Source organism: Bradysia coprophila, chromosome II, assembly GCF_014529535.1.
Source record: "Bradysia coprophila strain Holo2 chromosome II, BU_Bcop_v1, whole genome shotgun sequence".
Lineage (NCBI taxonomy): Eukaryota > Metazoa > Arthropoda > Insecta > Diptera > Sciaridae > Bradysia > Bradysia coprophila.
The window spans coordinates 10094426-10110804 of NC_050735.1; the positions used below are offsets into that span (position 1 = coordinate 10094426).

Genomic DNA, 16379 nt, shown 5'->3' on the forward strand with positions numbered 1-16379 from the left:
AAATTGAATATTATGTGAGCATGTGCAGTTCAGCCGAAGCTTTTACAAATTTGTCCTTCTGTACTGTGCTGTTTCGATGTGGAAGTTATTTTATGTTTGAACTCGCTTTGCGAGGTGAATACACGTAGAATTGAGTAACTTTTTTTTTTTTCGAATATATCCACTGTTCATTCAACGTTATCGCATCTCGTGTGCAAAGTGAATTTATTTATTTTTCTTTTTTGTGTGTGTTCTGTGTGTTCGAAGTTATAAACGTGTCACTATAACTCTAGCCGTGTTTCGTATTTGTTTGTCGGTATCGGCGTTCCCATTGTTCTGATTGCTTTTTCTTGTTGGCTTAGTGAAAATATTTGCCTCGTATCAACATTTCAAACTAACGTAAATATGAATTAAATGTGCAGCACATTGGAATTGTATATACAGGAAATTATACTTCAAAATTACCGTTGTCGTTAGACATCTAGCCTCTGCAAATTAAACGGAAGTTTTAATTTAAGGACATGCCGAACGGGCCAACGCAACCTGCAGTTGGTAAAAGAAGTATTTTATTTTTTAGTAACCGAAAGCACTTTTATTCGTTCATTTCTTTTTCCAATTTTGTCTAGCCAGTTTATCTTTTGTAAATAAATTTCTTCCCAAAAAAATGTGACGCAATAACTTTTTTGGCAAATGTTTAGGATGCAGCTTATATTGTTGCTGCTATTGAATGGGCATATAAAATGAAGATAAATTTAGAGCTTTAAGCTATTTATAGATAAATATATGACATTTATTGTGCCTCTTAGTCTGTAAGCAATTTTTGTTTTATAAATTGGAATATTCCCAGGCTAGTCGTCGGCCAGTCGTGCACGCGACATCCAATAACATGCACTAATCTCAAATTCGATCTAAATTTCTATGAATTCATTCATGTAAAAAATTGTTTATCAAAATTGTAAAATGTTATTCAAATATTTGGATTTGGATATACGATTGGGTTTCCGCAATTTATCCGTTGAATTATGAACGGAACGATAAATATTATAATTCGGTTTCTGTTCGATTATAAGTTCCTACAACGACTGGAACGATAAATAGGATTCGCTGATTGAATCGGATTATCGGATAAATTCTACGTCGGTCTCTTTTAACATTTTACAAATCGAAAGTTTACCGACATAAAACCATTTCTTGTTTAGAATATCATCGCCCAATGTTTGATACAAAATCTTTTACTTCGTTTGTTGAACTGTGCAGTTTGCTAAGATACGATTTATTATTAATAATTTAACATCACCCGGAGGTAAATGCGTCTGAAGTCTCAAGGCATGAAGTATGAATTGCTTTTGTATGGACTCGATCTCGTGCATGCTCGTGGTACAGTGTGGTTGCCAAACGGTGCAGGCATATTCTAAATGCGACCTTACGTGAGCGCAGTATTTATGTACTTTTCAAAGCTTTGACGGAATGGAATTCGTAGCAAATTCGTTTTAAAAAGCCTAGCATTGCGTATGCTTTGCTTTTTATTTGTTCTATATGAATTGAAAAGTCCAACTTAGTGTCGAGCATTACACCCAAATCTCGTATCCGAAATACACGATATTAGGAGATTATGTTGTACTTTCTTGATGTCAGTATAAATCGCGTCCATCGCGACCTTTTCCATATGTGTCGCCTCACTCTCACTGCCACTAGCTTTTCACAGTTGCAGTGTCATATTTCAAATGATAGAATTTTTGAAGATATAGGTAACTACTTAAAAGTTTTGCCTTTTCATTTTTGATGCTCAGCGTAAAACAATAATTTAGTTACAACAGATATTCACAGAAAATTATCAAACTGTGGAAGATGAACAGTTGTTGCTCAAAATACTTCACCTCTGTACTCGAAGTGCGAATCATTTGTTAACAGGTTACTGGTGGCTGTGCTTGTGCACATTACGAACTGTGGTCGTTCTGCGTGGTAGTCTATGAAGACCTAAGAGTAATTATACCTAGAGAGGAAATTTCGAACAAAATTACGTAAAATATGTGGTCCCAACATGAAATACGAAATGTTTATTGGTATGTGTTTGCCCTCTAAATTAAGAGGACAAATTGTACTGTAGAAAACGTCAACGTATGCATGTATTGGTATACGAAATTTGTATATTATACAAACTAATGATGGTTACACATTTCATCGTACAAAGTTACTCTCTAGGTATAATTACTCCAAGGTGTCTTCACATCTGTACATCTGATTTTCGCTCTCTTTTGTAAACATAATCTCCAGTTTCTGTCCTGAAGGCAGGGTTGTCTAAGTCACCTATGGGAATTTCGTGAAAGCAAAGGTTAACCTTTAAGAAATATAATAATCCTGCCAGCGCTGCTGTAGTGTCGGAGCTACAATTTTACGATCGATAAATTTAATTGAATTTTAAAATATGGGAATTGGGCTAATTTTTAATTTTTACGACTATTATACTTAATATACGGCGATTCAAGTAAATTTTGATAAGTATCGTTTTGAACAATCTTCAATTTCGTTCATTACATGTCTACTTTAGCAGTTACTTAAAAATGCAAAGCGATAAGGAAATTTTACAGTAGTAATCGCTGTTGACAGTTTTCCCTACCGGGATATTTATGTGGATATCCATTACCTCGCTTGAAATTATTCTGTTTGCAGACATTCGACTTTTTCTTTCCTTACACAACTGACGAATGAATAATTTAAAATATTTACTAATTGACAAAATTTGCTGTTGTATAACATTGGAACAAGCAAAATCAATTTTTGTAAAATACGCTTTCTTACAAAATAATTCATTTGTAAAATACAAAAAAAAACTGACAAAGAAAGGGACTTCTGTATTATAATACGGGACGCAAATAAATTAACTTTAATTCACTGAAAATACGTTGAAACCAATGTAATTTGATTTGATTTCAATTGATTCAATTAAATTATATTAAAGCATTCTTATACCGGAACCAGTAGAAAGATAATGTTGGATTTGCCAGAAATGATTAGATTAATTTCTTTAATTGATTCTCATTCGTATTGCTACACAGAGAGGAAAAATTGCGTTAGAAACGTTTCTCGTTTTGATAACTTCAACGCACATTTACTTGAATTTCTAATACTTTGAAGTACATGGTCCACGGCATTTACTAAATCTAGTACTTTGAGAGATTACGATACATTTTATGTGAATAATATAATGTTTGTGGATTGAAAGAAGAATCAAACCAGACTAACGTTCCTAGGCTATATGAAACCTTTGTTGACCAATAGAGGTCATTACTTTGATTTTTAAATTTAAAACGTTGTTATGCAACACGAATCGCATGTTGGTATATTATCGCACACGATGTCTTGCCAATCCGAGGCGAAGCCTTAAATCTAGTGCTATAATGTACTTCCATGCGATTCTTGTTACATAAACAATTATTCCTAACGCAGGCTAAAATGAATTTTTAGCTAATGATAGGAATCGAATTCGCTAAAAGAAAGCCTTTTAGCATAAGTTAGGAACAACGTTTTTCCTAGAAGGCGTGGGAAAAAAGCAACGAAGTCGCGATTTTTCAACACTAGTTAAGAATTACAAACCAATGGATGAAAAGTTGAAAAGTCGAATTTTTATGTGGTGATCCAAGGCATACAGTTTTTAACATTCAAAAGTATCGACATATTATACATTTCTTATTTCTCCAACTTCTCTCATTTCTCCATAACGAGTATATATAAGAAATGTATAATATGTCGATACTTTTGAATGCTAAAAACTGTAGCCGAATTTTCATTTTTAATTCTGAGCAAGGTTTTTCGAGACATGTTGCAAACACCACTACCCCATAGTCAGGCGTCCCACTTGTCCGAAATGTCCGAAATATTCTTCAATACCTGACCAGAATTAAATATATAAACTTATAAAAGTCTCATTTTCAAAAAAATTGCCTGCGGCGCGCTTTACAGAATTTTTAATTGAACTTTCAGTCTATCAATACTTTGTCCCTAAATTTTTATTCACTTGACTGTAAGTCATATGGGTCTTTATGGCAGAAAATACCGGAAAATGTGTATAGGTACCGCGATCACTATAATTGAAAATTATGTGGAAATATGACGTTAAATATGAAACGTTAAATGTGTAATATTTTTTTAACTTGAGTAAATCTAAATCGATTTTCAAAAACGTTTTGTTCGAAGGAGAACTGAATTCCTCAGGTCAAGTTTTTAAATGGGCGTTATCAGCTCAATGGTCTGGGAGTAGTTCTCGAAAAACCGATATGCTCATTGTTTATTTTCCTATGGAACACGATAACTAACTCAGCTAATTTTCTAGACCTGGTTTTCATTCAAAAAAGCATTTCCTCAAAAAAAAAATTCCTGTTTTTCTGATTATGGTACTCGGGCATAATGTTACAATTCTTCCTTCGAGTGAAAATCAATAAATCAATATTAAGATAATAATATAACGAGTGAGCGCAGCGAATGAATATGTTAGAAAATAGCTGTAGCTCTAAAAGACAGCCACGTTAAGAGTTTCCTGCGTCACATCTTGACTGACTCCAATATCTTTTTTAAGCATTTTTTCAGTATAGTCGACATTAAAAAATTTCGAATAGAAGGGAGAATATGATCGAATTTTTGAAGTAATAGTAGGAAAAGTAGACAAAAATTCCAAATTCTAACGAAATTTTAACATTGCTTGTGATCATTATTTCTTCCATCCTTCGATGAAATACATGCAAATGATGTAGGTCAACGAAGGAAGTGTATTGACTAAAAACCACATATTTGAGGAAATTATTCTATGCGAGGAAAATGCATTTCTCAGCATTTGTCCAAAATTTGAGGAACGGAAAGAAGCCTGACCCGTATTCAACCTGGTTTTATTTAAACATACAGTCTCGCAAGGTTGAAATACGACATGTTTCTGATTCGGGAGTTGTGGTTTGTAATTGAATTCACAAGAATTTCGTTTGACAAATGAAGATCTGGATTTCTGTTTTCTGAATTTTTATACTAAAATACCAAATCTAGATTTTCGTTTGTTTGACGAAATTTATATGGGATCTATTACAAACCCTTACCTCAGAAACATGTCAGATATTATTCTTCTGCGACATGCATTAGTTAACCTACATCTTTAACACTATCTTTTCGTGAAGGTTTCAAGCCCTCTATTCAGGTTTATGATCAGTACAGCTACAGGTCATGTCAAAGTATACTTTTAAAAAAATCTCATCTCTCTCATCTCATATAAAGCCTTAGAATTTGTTGGTGGAATGGACTTAAATGACTTACAGACTTTTTCTAATGCGTAACTTTAGTGAAAATTAGAAAAAAAATGTCCGAAATTTTTGCAGAAAATGTCCGAAATTTTTATGAATTGTCCGAAATGTCCGAATTTCGGACAAGGCAAAATTTAGTGGGACGCCTGCCCATAGTTCTGTCGGCTGTAATTGCCGTTTTCTTTTTCTGGCTTCATTAGTCAATAGGCATGATGATGTTTTAATCTCTATCGGGGCTCACTTTGTTTGGTTTACTGTGTAATACAATTTCAATTCGTTCGTTTACTGGAAATTGCTTATATTTTATCCGAAACGTACCAACTATTGTCAATGACTATTTGATACTCTTCTTCACTGCAGGATGCGGGAAAAGGCAATAAGAACGCATAAGATTCTATTCAGTACAATTAGGCCGTGTGTCACCGCACATTCTTTAAAAGAATTAAAAAATTCTCAAATAAGTTGACATTTTTAGTCCGAACATTTCTGACAACAAACTTGATGTAAGCCTACACGCCAAATTTTCCAATTTTCAACAAACTAATCCTCGCCGAGTTAATACTGCAAAATACGAATGCGACACACAATTTGTGACTTTGGACTTTGCCAAACAAAAACAAATTGACAATATAATAGCATTTCAGTTGATCGCTAACAAAAATCGAATACACACAACATTGTCCTACAAGTTCACCACACTAATTTTAACTGAAAGCCAGACTTCCACTTCCAAGGTCTTTAGGCAATATATACCTTGCGCTTTGCGTATTTGTGGGGAACATGCAAAAGTTCATCACAGTAGGCTATTGAACCCACTAAAATCTAATTTTAAATCGCTAGAATAATTCCATAAATCTAAATGTGATACTAAGAAACCACGTGTTTCAATAAGTCCTGGGAGCGATCCTGAAGACATGGACCTAATCTTTTTGGGCTGAACGGCGTACTTTCGTTCACTTTTCCAAGCCCTCTCAAGAAATATCACTAAATAACTAAAGAAATCCAACATTACATCTACATTACACATTACATTACACATTGCACATTACATTACATTACATTGTAATGTAATGTAATGTAATGTAGCGTTACAAACTGCATCTTTGATTTCTGAAGCCAATCGGCGAGATAAAATTTTTTGGTTTGCGAACTTTTAAAGTACTCACAAAAGTTCACCAAAGTGCGCTGCTGAACCCAGAAAAAGTTGGGTATTAGTAGCTAGATTCGCTCACTGAACCTTGCAATATTACGTAATATTACGTAATATTGCAAGGTTCAGTGAGCGAATCTAGACAGTCGGGCTTAACTTTTTCTGGGTTCAGCAGCGCACTTTGGTGAACTTTTGTGAGTACTTTAAAAGTTCGCAAACCAAAAAATTTTATCTCGCCGATTGGCTTCAGAAATCAAAGATGCAGTTTGTAACGCTACATTACATTACATTACATTACAATGTAATGTAATGTAATGTGCAATGTGTAATGTAATGTGTAATGTAGATGTAATGTTGGATTTCTTTAGTTATTTAGTGATATTTCTTGAGAGGGCTTGGAAAAGTGAACGAAAGTACGCCGTTCAGCCCAAAAAGATTAGGTCCATGTCTTCAGGATCGCTCCCAGGACTTATTGAAACACGTGGTTTCTTAGTATCACATTTAGATTTATGGAATTATTCTAGCGATTTAAAATTAGATTTTAGTGGGTTCAATAGCCTACTGTGATGAACTTTTGCATGTTCCCCACAAATACGCAAAGCGCAAGGTATATATTGCCTAAAGACCTTGGAAGTGGAAGTCTGGCTTTCAGTTAAAATTAGTGTGGGGAACTTGTAGGACAATGTTGTGTGTATTCGATTTTTGTTAGCGATCAACTGAAATGCTATTATATTGTCAATTTGTTTTTGTTTGGCAAAGTCCAAAGTCACAAATTGTGTGTCGCATTCGTATTTTGCAGTATTAACTCGGCGAGGATTAGTTTGTTGAAAATTGGAAAATTTGGCGTGTAGGCTTACATCAAGTTTGTTGTCAGAAATGTTCGGACTAAAAATGTCAACTTATTTGAGAAGTTTTTAATTCTTTTAAAGAATATGCGGTGACACACGGCCTAATTGTACTGAATAGAATCTTATGCGTTCTTATTGCCTTTTCCCGCATCTTCCAGGCTTGTAATTACAGAAGCACGATTTTCAAGAGGGTATTTATGTTTTTAATGTTATTATAACACAGTGGTTCGTTAAAGGGTTCGACACTTATCAGAAAAAGGAACGGGATGAATGAACAACTCCGTTAACCACTTCAGTAAAACGATATTTTATTTATGAAAAAAGTTTTTTTTTTCTCATTAAAAAGTTACAATTAGCTCGTCATAGTATTGTGTACACTAATTAATGATGAAATGATTTTAATTTTTAGACCCGTACGAAGTACTGGGGTCTTATAGGTTTACGCATACGTTTGTAACACGTCGAATTGGACTCCCTGAGTAAGGGGAAACCTATTGTGGTTGTCCAGAGATGCCAAATCAGCAAGAAAAAAAATGTCCGTCTGTCGGTCCGTCCGTCCGTTTTTTTTTTTTTTTTTTGAAAAGTTGTATTTATTATCATTCCAATTAAAGTGCCGAGTGGAATACAATTTAGGCTTCGTCGTCTTACAATATTGTTTTTTTTTAATTGATTCAGTTTGGATCTCGTTAATTAATTCGTCTGTCTCTCTGCACGATAACTTGAGTAAAACGCATCCGATTTTGAAAATTCTTTTTTTTCCCGTTTGGTAATGTCAAAAGACAGGCTAAGTTCGAAGATGAGTGATTTTGGATCGACCCCTCCTGAGCTGGGGCCCAATAAGTGCTTTACGGTTTTTCGAAGATATCTCCGGACATTTAAACGCTAAACTAGTAAATGATACATCGAATGAAAGGTATTTACAATACCGATCGACAAAAAAAAAGTTTATGGAAATCGGATGACCGACTTGTGAGTTAGACCCCTTGGTGTGAAACAGGCACACGGCGGCAAGCAGTTTTTGCTTGTAGGTCGGCCAAATTTGAACATATTTCGTTCGTTTTAGCTTTATTAGATAGGTATTGACCGTACCAATCAGGGAAAAAAAAGTTTATGAAATTATGTTCTCCGGAGCGTGAGCTAGGTCTCTTGGAGTGAGCTCTTATCTGGCTACTCGGCCGTACAGTGAACGTGGAGCATTTTGTCAATATCTCGAGTAAATTTTGACCGAATTTCATGATTTTTTTTTTGTTTGAAAGGTATTAACGAATGTAAAGCGTCGGTACTATTTTCGGTTTCCTAACAAATTGGCTGCCGGCGGCCATATTGGATTTTATTAAAAGTGATATAAAGTGGGAAAAATGATGCTTAGAGAGTTTCTGTTAACATGGAAATAATGTGTTAAGTGTGAGGGGTTTCAGGGATTCCATATGTGGACATCTATATATACCTATATACAGCTATATTGAGCTATATACAGGCAAATAGAGCTATATAATAGCATATTCCTCTGTGAAATGTTTATTTACAGTGAAATATAGGTAAATATAGCGGTATATAGCTGTTTATATAGGAATTTATGAAATTTGACTTCGTACGGGGCTGTCTATATTGCCTCCGGCAATTTAATTGTATATGATAACAAGGCAAAGAGTGGATAATGTAAGTGATTTAAAAGGAAGAATAGTTTTTCAGCAGAGAAGAAAATGAAGTAAGAGAAATGAAGAGTTTCACATTAAAGGCTTTTGATACGAATAGGTGTTTCGTACGGGTCGGCGTTAGCTATGTTTTATTTTATTATATTTTGACCTATTTAACTTTCGAAATTGTCGGTTCAATTACGTTTGTTGTGGTAATTTTATATAATATTCCAAATCGAATCAAAGCAGGGAATTGACTGAAATGGCTCATTAATTATTGTTTATTAGCGAAATGGAACAGTACCATCGAAAATAGTAACTTCCACGAAACAATGAAGCAAACTGTTTGCATCGCTTGAATATTTTACGCTGATTTTCGTATCAGATATTCCATGTGGTATTAGGTATGCTGTCTTGATTAACTTGGTACAATATATTCGGAGAGTTGAGGTTTTGCTGCAAGACTACTGAATATTGATCTGACATCTGACTTTCACAAACATCGACAGTATAAAGATATTTCCAAGAAAATGGTTTTTATTAATAAAGGGATGTCAGTAAAGAGAGTGAAATTAATCAAAGTTACCATCACTCGTCTTTGAAACATTCCACTTTTTTTCTCGACATATAATTTCCGACCATACGAACATGATGCAAGTGCATCAGGTTAATACGTAAAAGATCTACCCTTCGCGGAAAATTGTTTATTAGATATTTGAGTCTTATTTAAACCTCCTCTGCAACAAATAGGTGAGCAAAGATATCTGTGTGTGACGTGAATGCAATAACTGGAAATTTATAGAAAACAAGCTTCTTTGAGTTTCCTTGGTTACATGAGCTCTACAACACGTTTTCAAAACCGATATGCTTCGTATTTCAGCTGTGTGCGTGTATTTGGTTCTTGGGCTAATGGAACATTTTTTATTGTGAATTATATAGTCGTTCCGAACCTGCGTCACAGCCCGTTTACTCACGTTGAGCTTTAATAAGATTTAGGATTGAATTTTCTTTGTTATTACATTTTACATTGCGTACGGCTCAGTAATATTGAGTAATGCTGCCTATTGTAAGCATATATTGTGGTTTCATTTATTCAATGCTTGAAGAAATACCATGAGAAAAAAAAAACCTAAAATCCGAGTACAGTATAGGCAATGTCCATTTCCAAAGTGATTTAACAGAGATCAATTGTGTCCAAATTACCTTGGCTCTAATATTATTCTGCTAATTTAATTTCCAATTGTATTTCAGCCGACGATAGCGTGAATGGGGAGGCAACACAATGCGGCCGAATTCTCATAGTTCTATCATGGGTTCTGGTCGTCATTACAATGCCTTTGAGTTTATTTGTGTGCTTTAAGGTACGTGGATTTGTTTTATATATTTTCTGTTGTTATTAATACAAAATACCTGCGGGTATTATACGGAATATTTTTGAATTGTTTCAAATCAGCTGTGATTCGAGGAAATTAGAAGGCATTGCTTTGGTATATCGTTCAGTAGGTGGTGTTGAAGGGCGGGAAGATTTTTTTAATATATTTTACCGAATGGTCTATCAGCGTAAATGTTGTGATTAAAATTAATATTTCAAAGAGCCTAATAAGCCCTTAAATTTCCTTTCAATTTAAATTTTAAAACATCATCGTTGTATATGTTTGATATGCGTAAATTAGTAGCTTCTGTTTGTGTAGGCAAGGCATATTAACGAGTAATGATAATGAGCTCCGAAGTGAAATTGCTTCAATTTATAAGCATTTTCAATAGCAAACCGGGAGCCAGTGTGCATATTAGTCTAGTCTTCTTACCACTAACCTAGACCATATTCTTTATCTTACAACAGGTAATGTTCGGAACATTCCCGCTCAACCTGAATTTACCTGAATCGACCTGAAACCAGACGAAACTGGTGTAATATTTTTACATGCTTATGCACGGTGAAGTGCACTTTACATCACTGTTTGCGCCAGGGAAAATGCATTTACCGTCCACAAATATGTAAAATGTGTTACGTCACTGCTTGTAAATGTTTGTTTAGGCTCGTGTGATTACTCCACTCGCCTTCGGCTCGTTCCGCAAACCTCACACTTGCCTAAACAATATTTACAAACAGTGACGTAACATACTATAACCTTAAATTTGATAGCAATTTGGTAGACCTTTCGGGACCCAAAATTCGGGCCAGGTTGAGCTGAAATTTTTATTTACAAATTTCATTGAACATTTTTTAGTTTTCGACCTATCAATTACATTCTGCGTTTGGCTTTAATAGGGGTAAACCATTTCAAAAAAGCAATGCTAAATAAATTGATTCATTCATTATGGTTCGTAAAGTTCGTAAGTATGGCGATTTCGTGAACGTTTGACATTTCTTCCTACATATGTTTTATGTCGAAAGTCTCACGAACTTTACGAACCATAATGGTTTACCCCTAATATCTTCATTTTGAACTAGGGCTACCCTACAGCCCTTCTAGCACTATCAAAAATCTTTCAACAAATGTTTTTTGAATTGGGTAATGTAAGGCATAGGTTTCCAATTCGTAGGCCAATGAGCGACCTGATATGCAAACAAGATCTCGTTCTACTAAGCTTTTCCATCTATTTATGTGTGCACGCACAGAGCCGAGCTTCGTTTCAATACCAAATATTTAAAATTTCATTTATTATCATTTATTCGAATTTATGAAATACAAGTGGGAATACTATTAGCTAAAAGGGCCTACGAGAAATGTGGATCGGTGAAGCGTACACAATCCAACCAAACAACAACAATAGAAAATAAATGTGTCGAATATTGGGAGGGAAAAATGCTCTACTTTCGCAGGGAAAGTTAATGGGAAAATCAATAATTAGAATTTTGTTTTCAGGTGGTTCAGGAGTATGAACGAGCGGTAATTTTCCGCTTAGGTCGGTTAGTGGCAGGTGGAGCCAAGGGACCAGGTATATATTTTGAGTTTCACGTTGACATAATATTTTTGACTTCCTTCATAACATAGACAAGAAAACCTATTTTGTAATTTTGTTGTATTCCGTTCACTCGTTTTGTGTAATTACGATAATGTAACTGAAATTTCAATTTAACGAGAGAACGCATCCATCAAGCGCAACATTATTTACTGTCACATCATCAATTTTCTTCATTTTCTTATTACATCTCCTTTTTTCCCTCCACCGTCGTCAATTGAATTTGTATTCTAATTCAAACATAAAATTTTCCTATCCAAAAGGTATATTTTTCATCCTGCCATGTATCGATGCTTACGCTCGAGTAGACTTAAGAACACGAACGTATGATGTGCCACCACAAGAGGTAAGATTATGGTAGAAAGAATGTATATATGTGCACGAGGGGAAACGTTCGTTGTTAAATATGTTTTACATAAAATAAAAGAGATATTCGTCCAGAATGATTTCGCTCACAGATATTAGATTCAATATCTTTGATTCGGTTAACTTAAAGAGGGTACATATGATGGGTAAAAAGAAAAGTTTTATTTCAATGCGGATCCAGCATATACATCAAAAACAAGAATTTCGATCCGAGTGTATTGACAATGATACCGAGTCTAAATAATTGATAAAGGTTTTCATTCATTTTATGTTTTTCTTTCTGGAAACAATAACAATAACCTATCCCTTTTTACGGACGGAATATAGCATCGACCAACCTAATAATTCAGATAAAACATTATTGCAGCTTCCACAAACAGTAGAGTTTTAGCTTGAAAGGCATACTCTTTCAGGAATGTGTTCTGGGCTAAAAAAAATGGAAGTTTTTTTAATCACTGTTATGGTCCATATCGAACCGATTTTATGGAATTTTTTTTTAGATCTTTTACTTCGTTTAATTTAACATTGTGGTATCTTCATGCACATCGTTTCTTTTACAAAGTTTTTTACAATAACTTCTGAGAGTTATTCGACGCTTATGTGAGGTATGAATGCTTGATAGTAACAAATTCTTCAGAGTTACATATCTTCAAGAAGTAGAAATTCTTGAGAGTTCATACTGTCCTTCTAGCATATATCATGGTCAACAGTAGGTGTTAAGGAATCTCGCACCGCGCTAGGCGCCGCGTCATTCACAATAATTCACAAAGTGACATCTTCCTTATACAAAATGTGTCAAAATGTGAATTATTGTGAATGACGCGGCGCGAGATTCCTAGCAACCCTACAGTAATGAAACAAAAAAAATCGCATTGAAACTTAAGCTGATCCAGCTGATCCACACAAAGAATCAAAACTGTGTCTTTATAGTGTTTTACCACTACCACTTGAGTGTATCAGCTCCAACCGTATAAACAAGTAAATAACAGTTTTGATTGTATGTGCTGATCAGCTGAAAAACAGCTGAAACAGATTCCTGCCAAAATTTCGTTAACTTTGACTGTAAGATTTTAACACGAAAAATCTGTTTTATAGGTATTGACCAAAGACAGTGTAACTGTATCAGTTGATGCGGTTGTATATTATCGGGTATCAAACGCAACAGTGTCCATAGCAAATGTAGAAAATGCCCATCATTCGACTCGCCTATTGGCCCAGACTACGCTTCGAAATACTATGGGAACTCGACATCTGCATGAAATACTCAGCGAACGAATGACTATTTCCGGAACGATGCAGGTATTGTATGATTGGTTCTGAGATCAGTTTCAATATTATTGTTTCGAAAAGTGAAAACAACATTTATTGTAGCATCAATTGGATGAGGTAACGGAAGCATGGGGTATTAAGGTGGAGCGAGTCGAAATGTGAGTAAGATTGTAACAGTTTTGTAATGTGCCGCATTAAGACTAAGACAATTTTACTCGGACATTGTTTGCTTGTCATTTTCACCGATTGTAAAAGTTGGTGTAAGAATCTGAAGTGAAAAGTTTTCTCTCTAGATTCTTCATAAATGATACTGGAATTTAAACAAAAAATGGAATTTTCCGTAAATTGTAGACGGACATTCGTAGATGTTCTAGCGTTAAATAGTCATTTTCATTTCATCCAACTTCTTTGATTGTGTTTTTGCTTCGACAAGCTATTCGCCAAATGTTTAATTAGAACTCTATTACTTCATTAGTTTTATCAAATAACTAAGACACCAATAGTTTCAACGATTCTTTCAATGAAGTATCGATAAAATCTATCATGAGACAACGCTTTTCGACAGATTTTTAAACTAAATTTACAATCACAATAGTAAACCGTTGATTTACGTTGCACTCACTATATTCATCACAAACCAGTCACAACTCAAGTAAGTTACTGATTGACCCTGAAGTCACGAGCAACTTGTTAACTTTGTATAACAACTTGAAAACTTTATATGAATGAGTAGAACGGTAAGCAAAACAGGTTACAAATTTGTTGGTTTTGATTAGTTTTCCTTTGAAATAACTTTGCACCTTCAACACATTAATTGTTTGACTGGTAAAGCTTTCTACAATTATCTAGACGAACGATTTTCCAAATTTGTATTTGATCAAGTAGGAAAAGTTCACGACTTGAACCAATCTCTTGAGCTAAATTGAAAATTTGGACAAGGATCGTTCATAAAGTTTGTCTTGTGTGCAAAAAAGTTGCAAGGTAAGGTTGAAAATGTGATAGAAAGAGATGCTATTTGTATTGTCGCCACGCGTTACATACTTTATGAATGATGCCAAAGGTGTCTGAGACCTTGTGGTTATAAATATTCTCTTCTTTCACACAAACAGAAAAGATGTTAGACTACCTGTTCAGTTACAACGAGCTATGGCAGCTGAAGCTGAAGCCGCTCGTGAAGCTCGCGCAAAAGTTATCGCTGCTGAAGGTAGACAGAAACCTTCTTAAATTCGTTTAATATTCTGATTCCTTTTCTGTTTCGCTTTCTAGGTGAACAAAAGGCATCACGTGCGTTGCGAGAAGCATCAGAAGTAATTGGCGACTCACCAGCTGCGTTACAATTGAGATATTTGCAGGTGAGTTTATCTAATTTATTAAATGAATTTCATAGAAAATATTTTTCACCAATGTCTTGTCCCCAGACCCTGAACACAATTTCAGCTGAGAAGAATTCAACGATTGTGTTCCCATTGCCTATTGACATGATCACTTACTTTATGAAATCTCATCAACATCAACAGCCAAGTTAAATGTGTTATGAGTGTTAGAGCTTTGCAGGGAATTCGTGATGGCGAAATGTGATCAAAGCTCCGGAAAAGAGCTCGTTTTCACAGGCATCTCGTTTTTCCTTCAAGTCTTTTGTATTTTAATTTTTCTACATTTTCGTTTTCGCTTATGAAAGGCTGTTTTTGACCTGAAGAGCATGTGTCAAAGATTGGTTGGGCTTGGGGGTTAGGGATTTCGAAGACTAGTTAATTGGAATTGAAAGAAAAGTTATCTAAATTAGGTTTTTTCAATGTTTCTGAATCCGTCACTGGTCGTTTGTAAGCGAAAGGAAAATTAATGTTTTTCTAGTCAAGTAATTATATACTCTCACGATTAAATTTTAAAATGAAATCATAAATGTGCCGTTCATAAAAGTATTACCAGAAGTAAAAGAAAAAAAAATGTTTTGAATATTTAGCAAATTAATTGTCTTAAGAAACAATCACTAACATTTAATTGTCTACATGAATTTATATGATGATATTATTAATATATAAAAACCATTGTCGATATTGTTATACTAATATATGTGAAACAACAAGAACAACAACCAAACAAAAATTTATATTTATCGGTGTTTTACACTTTCAAATTTAAATTTACATTAGATTTTAAGCTCAATATTGTCATGGATAAATTCGTAAACATTAAAATTCAAAACAAAAAAAATTTCGTCTTTAATTTAGTACAATCGCAACGATGACCGATCAACTTTATTGAAAAACAAAGTAAGACTATATGGATACCTAGACATCGGCTAGAAATTAGTATTTTGCATAACAAGGGGCGAAAGTAAAAAAATTCAAACGTGTGAAGTTTGCAGCCCGCGCCGCAGGCAAGGGCGGCAATCACACGATTTGATTTTTTTTACTTTTGCCCCGAGTGATGCATACTATTTTTTATGCCAAATACTGCGGAAGATTTGTATTTTCGGTCCGAAACAAAACATAAATTTAATGAAACTGTTGAGTTCTCAACAAAATTTGATGTAAAAACTGTAAAATTACTAAATGCGCGGGGGTCCAGGGGCGGCAGCCCCCTGGTATAAAAATAAAAATGATTTAACAGATAAAATTACATTAAACACACATTCACTTGCTAATAAAACATTTGGTTATCGTCAACACAACACTACACTCAATGCGTACTTTCAATCAAGTGAACATGTGCTTTCGTGACATATGAGGACCGAAAGTAAAATGATGACAGTGACATTTACTTTCGGCCCGCAAATACGCAAGCCCACGGGGCGAAAGTAAAATGATGACAGTGACATTTACTTTCGGCCCAAGGCCTGAATTTTTTTACTTTCGGTCACCATTTGAGGACCGAAAATACAAAC

At 34.6% G+C, this 16379-nt stretch overlaps 1 protein-coding gene across 4 annotated transcripts in view; it reads left to right on the forward strand.

Annotated features, from left to right (window-relative positions):
* LOC119071813 (band 7 protein AGAP004871) overlaps positions 1 to 15697 on the forward strand; it is a 34405-nt gene extending 18708 nt beyond the window's left edge. For 2 of the 4 annotated variants that reach the window (XM_037176891.1, XM_037176884.1), the window contains 8 exons: positions 10148 to 10257; positions 11764 to 11836; positions 12124 to 12206; positions 13322 to 13525; positions 13598 to 13653; positions 14605 to 14699; positions 14762 to 14847; positions 14914 to 15697. In XM_037176891.1, coding sequence (XP_037032786.1) covers positions 10148 to 10257; positions 11764 to 11836; positions 12124 to 12206; positions 13322 to 13525; positions 13598 to 13653; positions 14605 to 14699; positions 14762 to 14847; positions 14914 to 15021 — 815 coding nt within the window. In that variant the 3' untranslated portion in view covers positions 15022 to 15697. Of the gene's footprint in view, positions 1 to 256; positions 532 to 10147; positions 10258 to 11763; positions 11837 to 12123; positions 12207 to 13321; positions 13526 to 13597; positions 13654 to 14604; positions 14700 to 14761; positions 14848 to 14913 lie in introns of those variants that run through there. The other 2 variants (XM_037176893.1, XM_037176894.1) reach the window with 2 other exon arrangements.
* Positions 15698 to 16379: the final 682 nt, after the last annotated feature.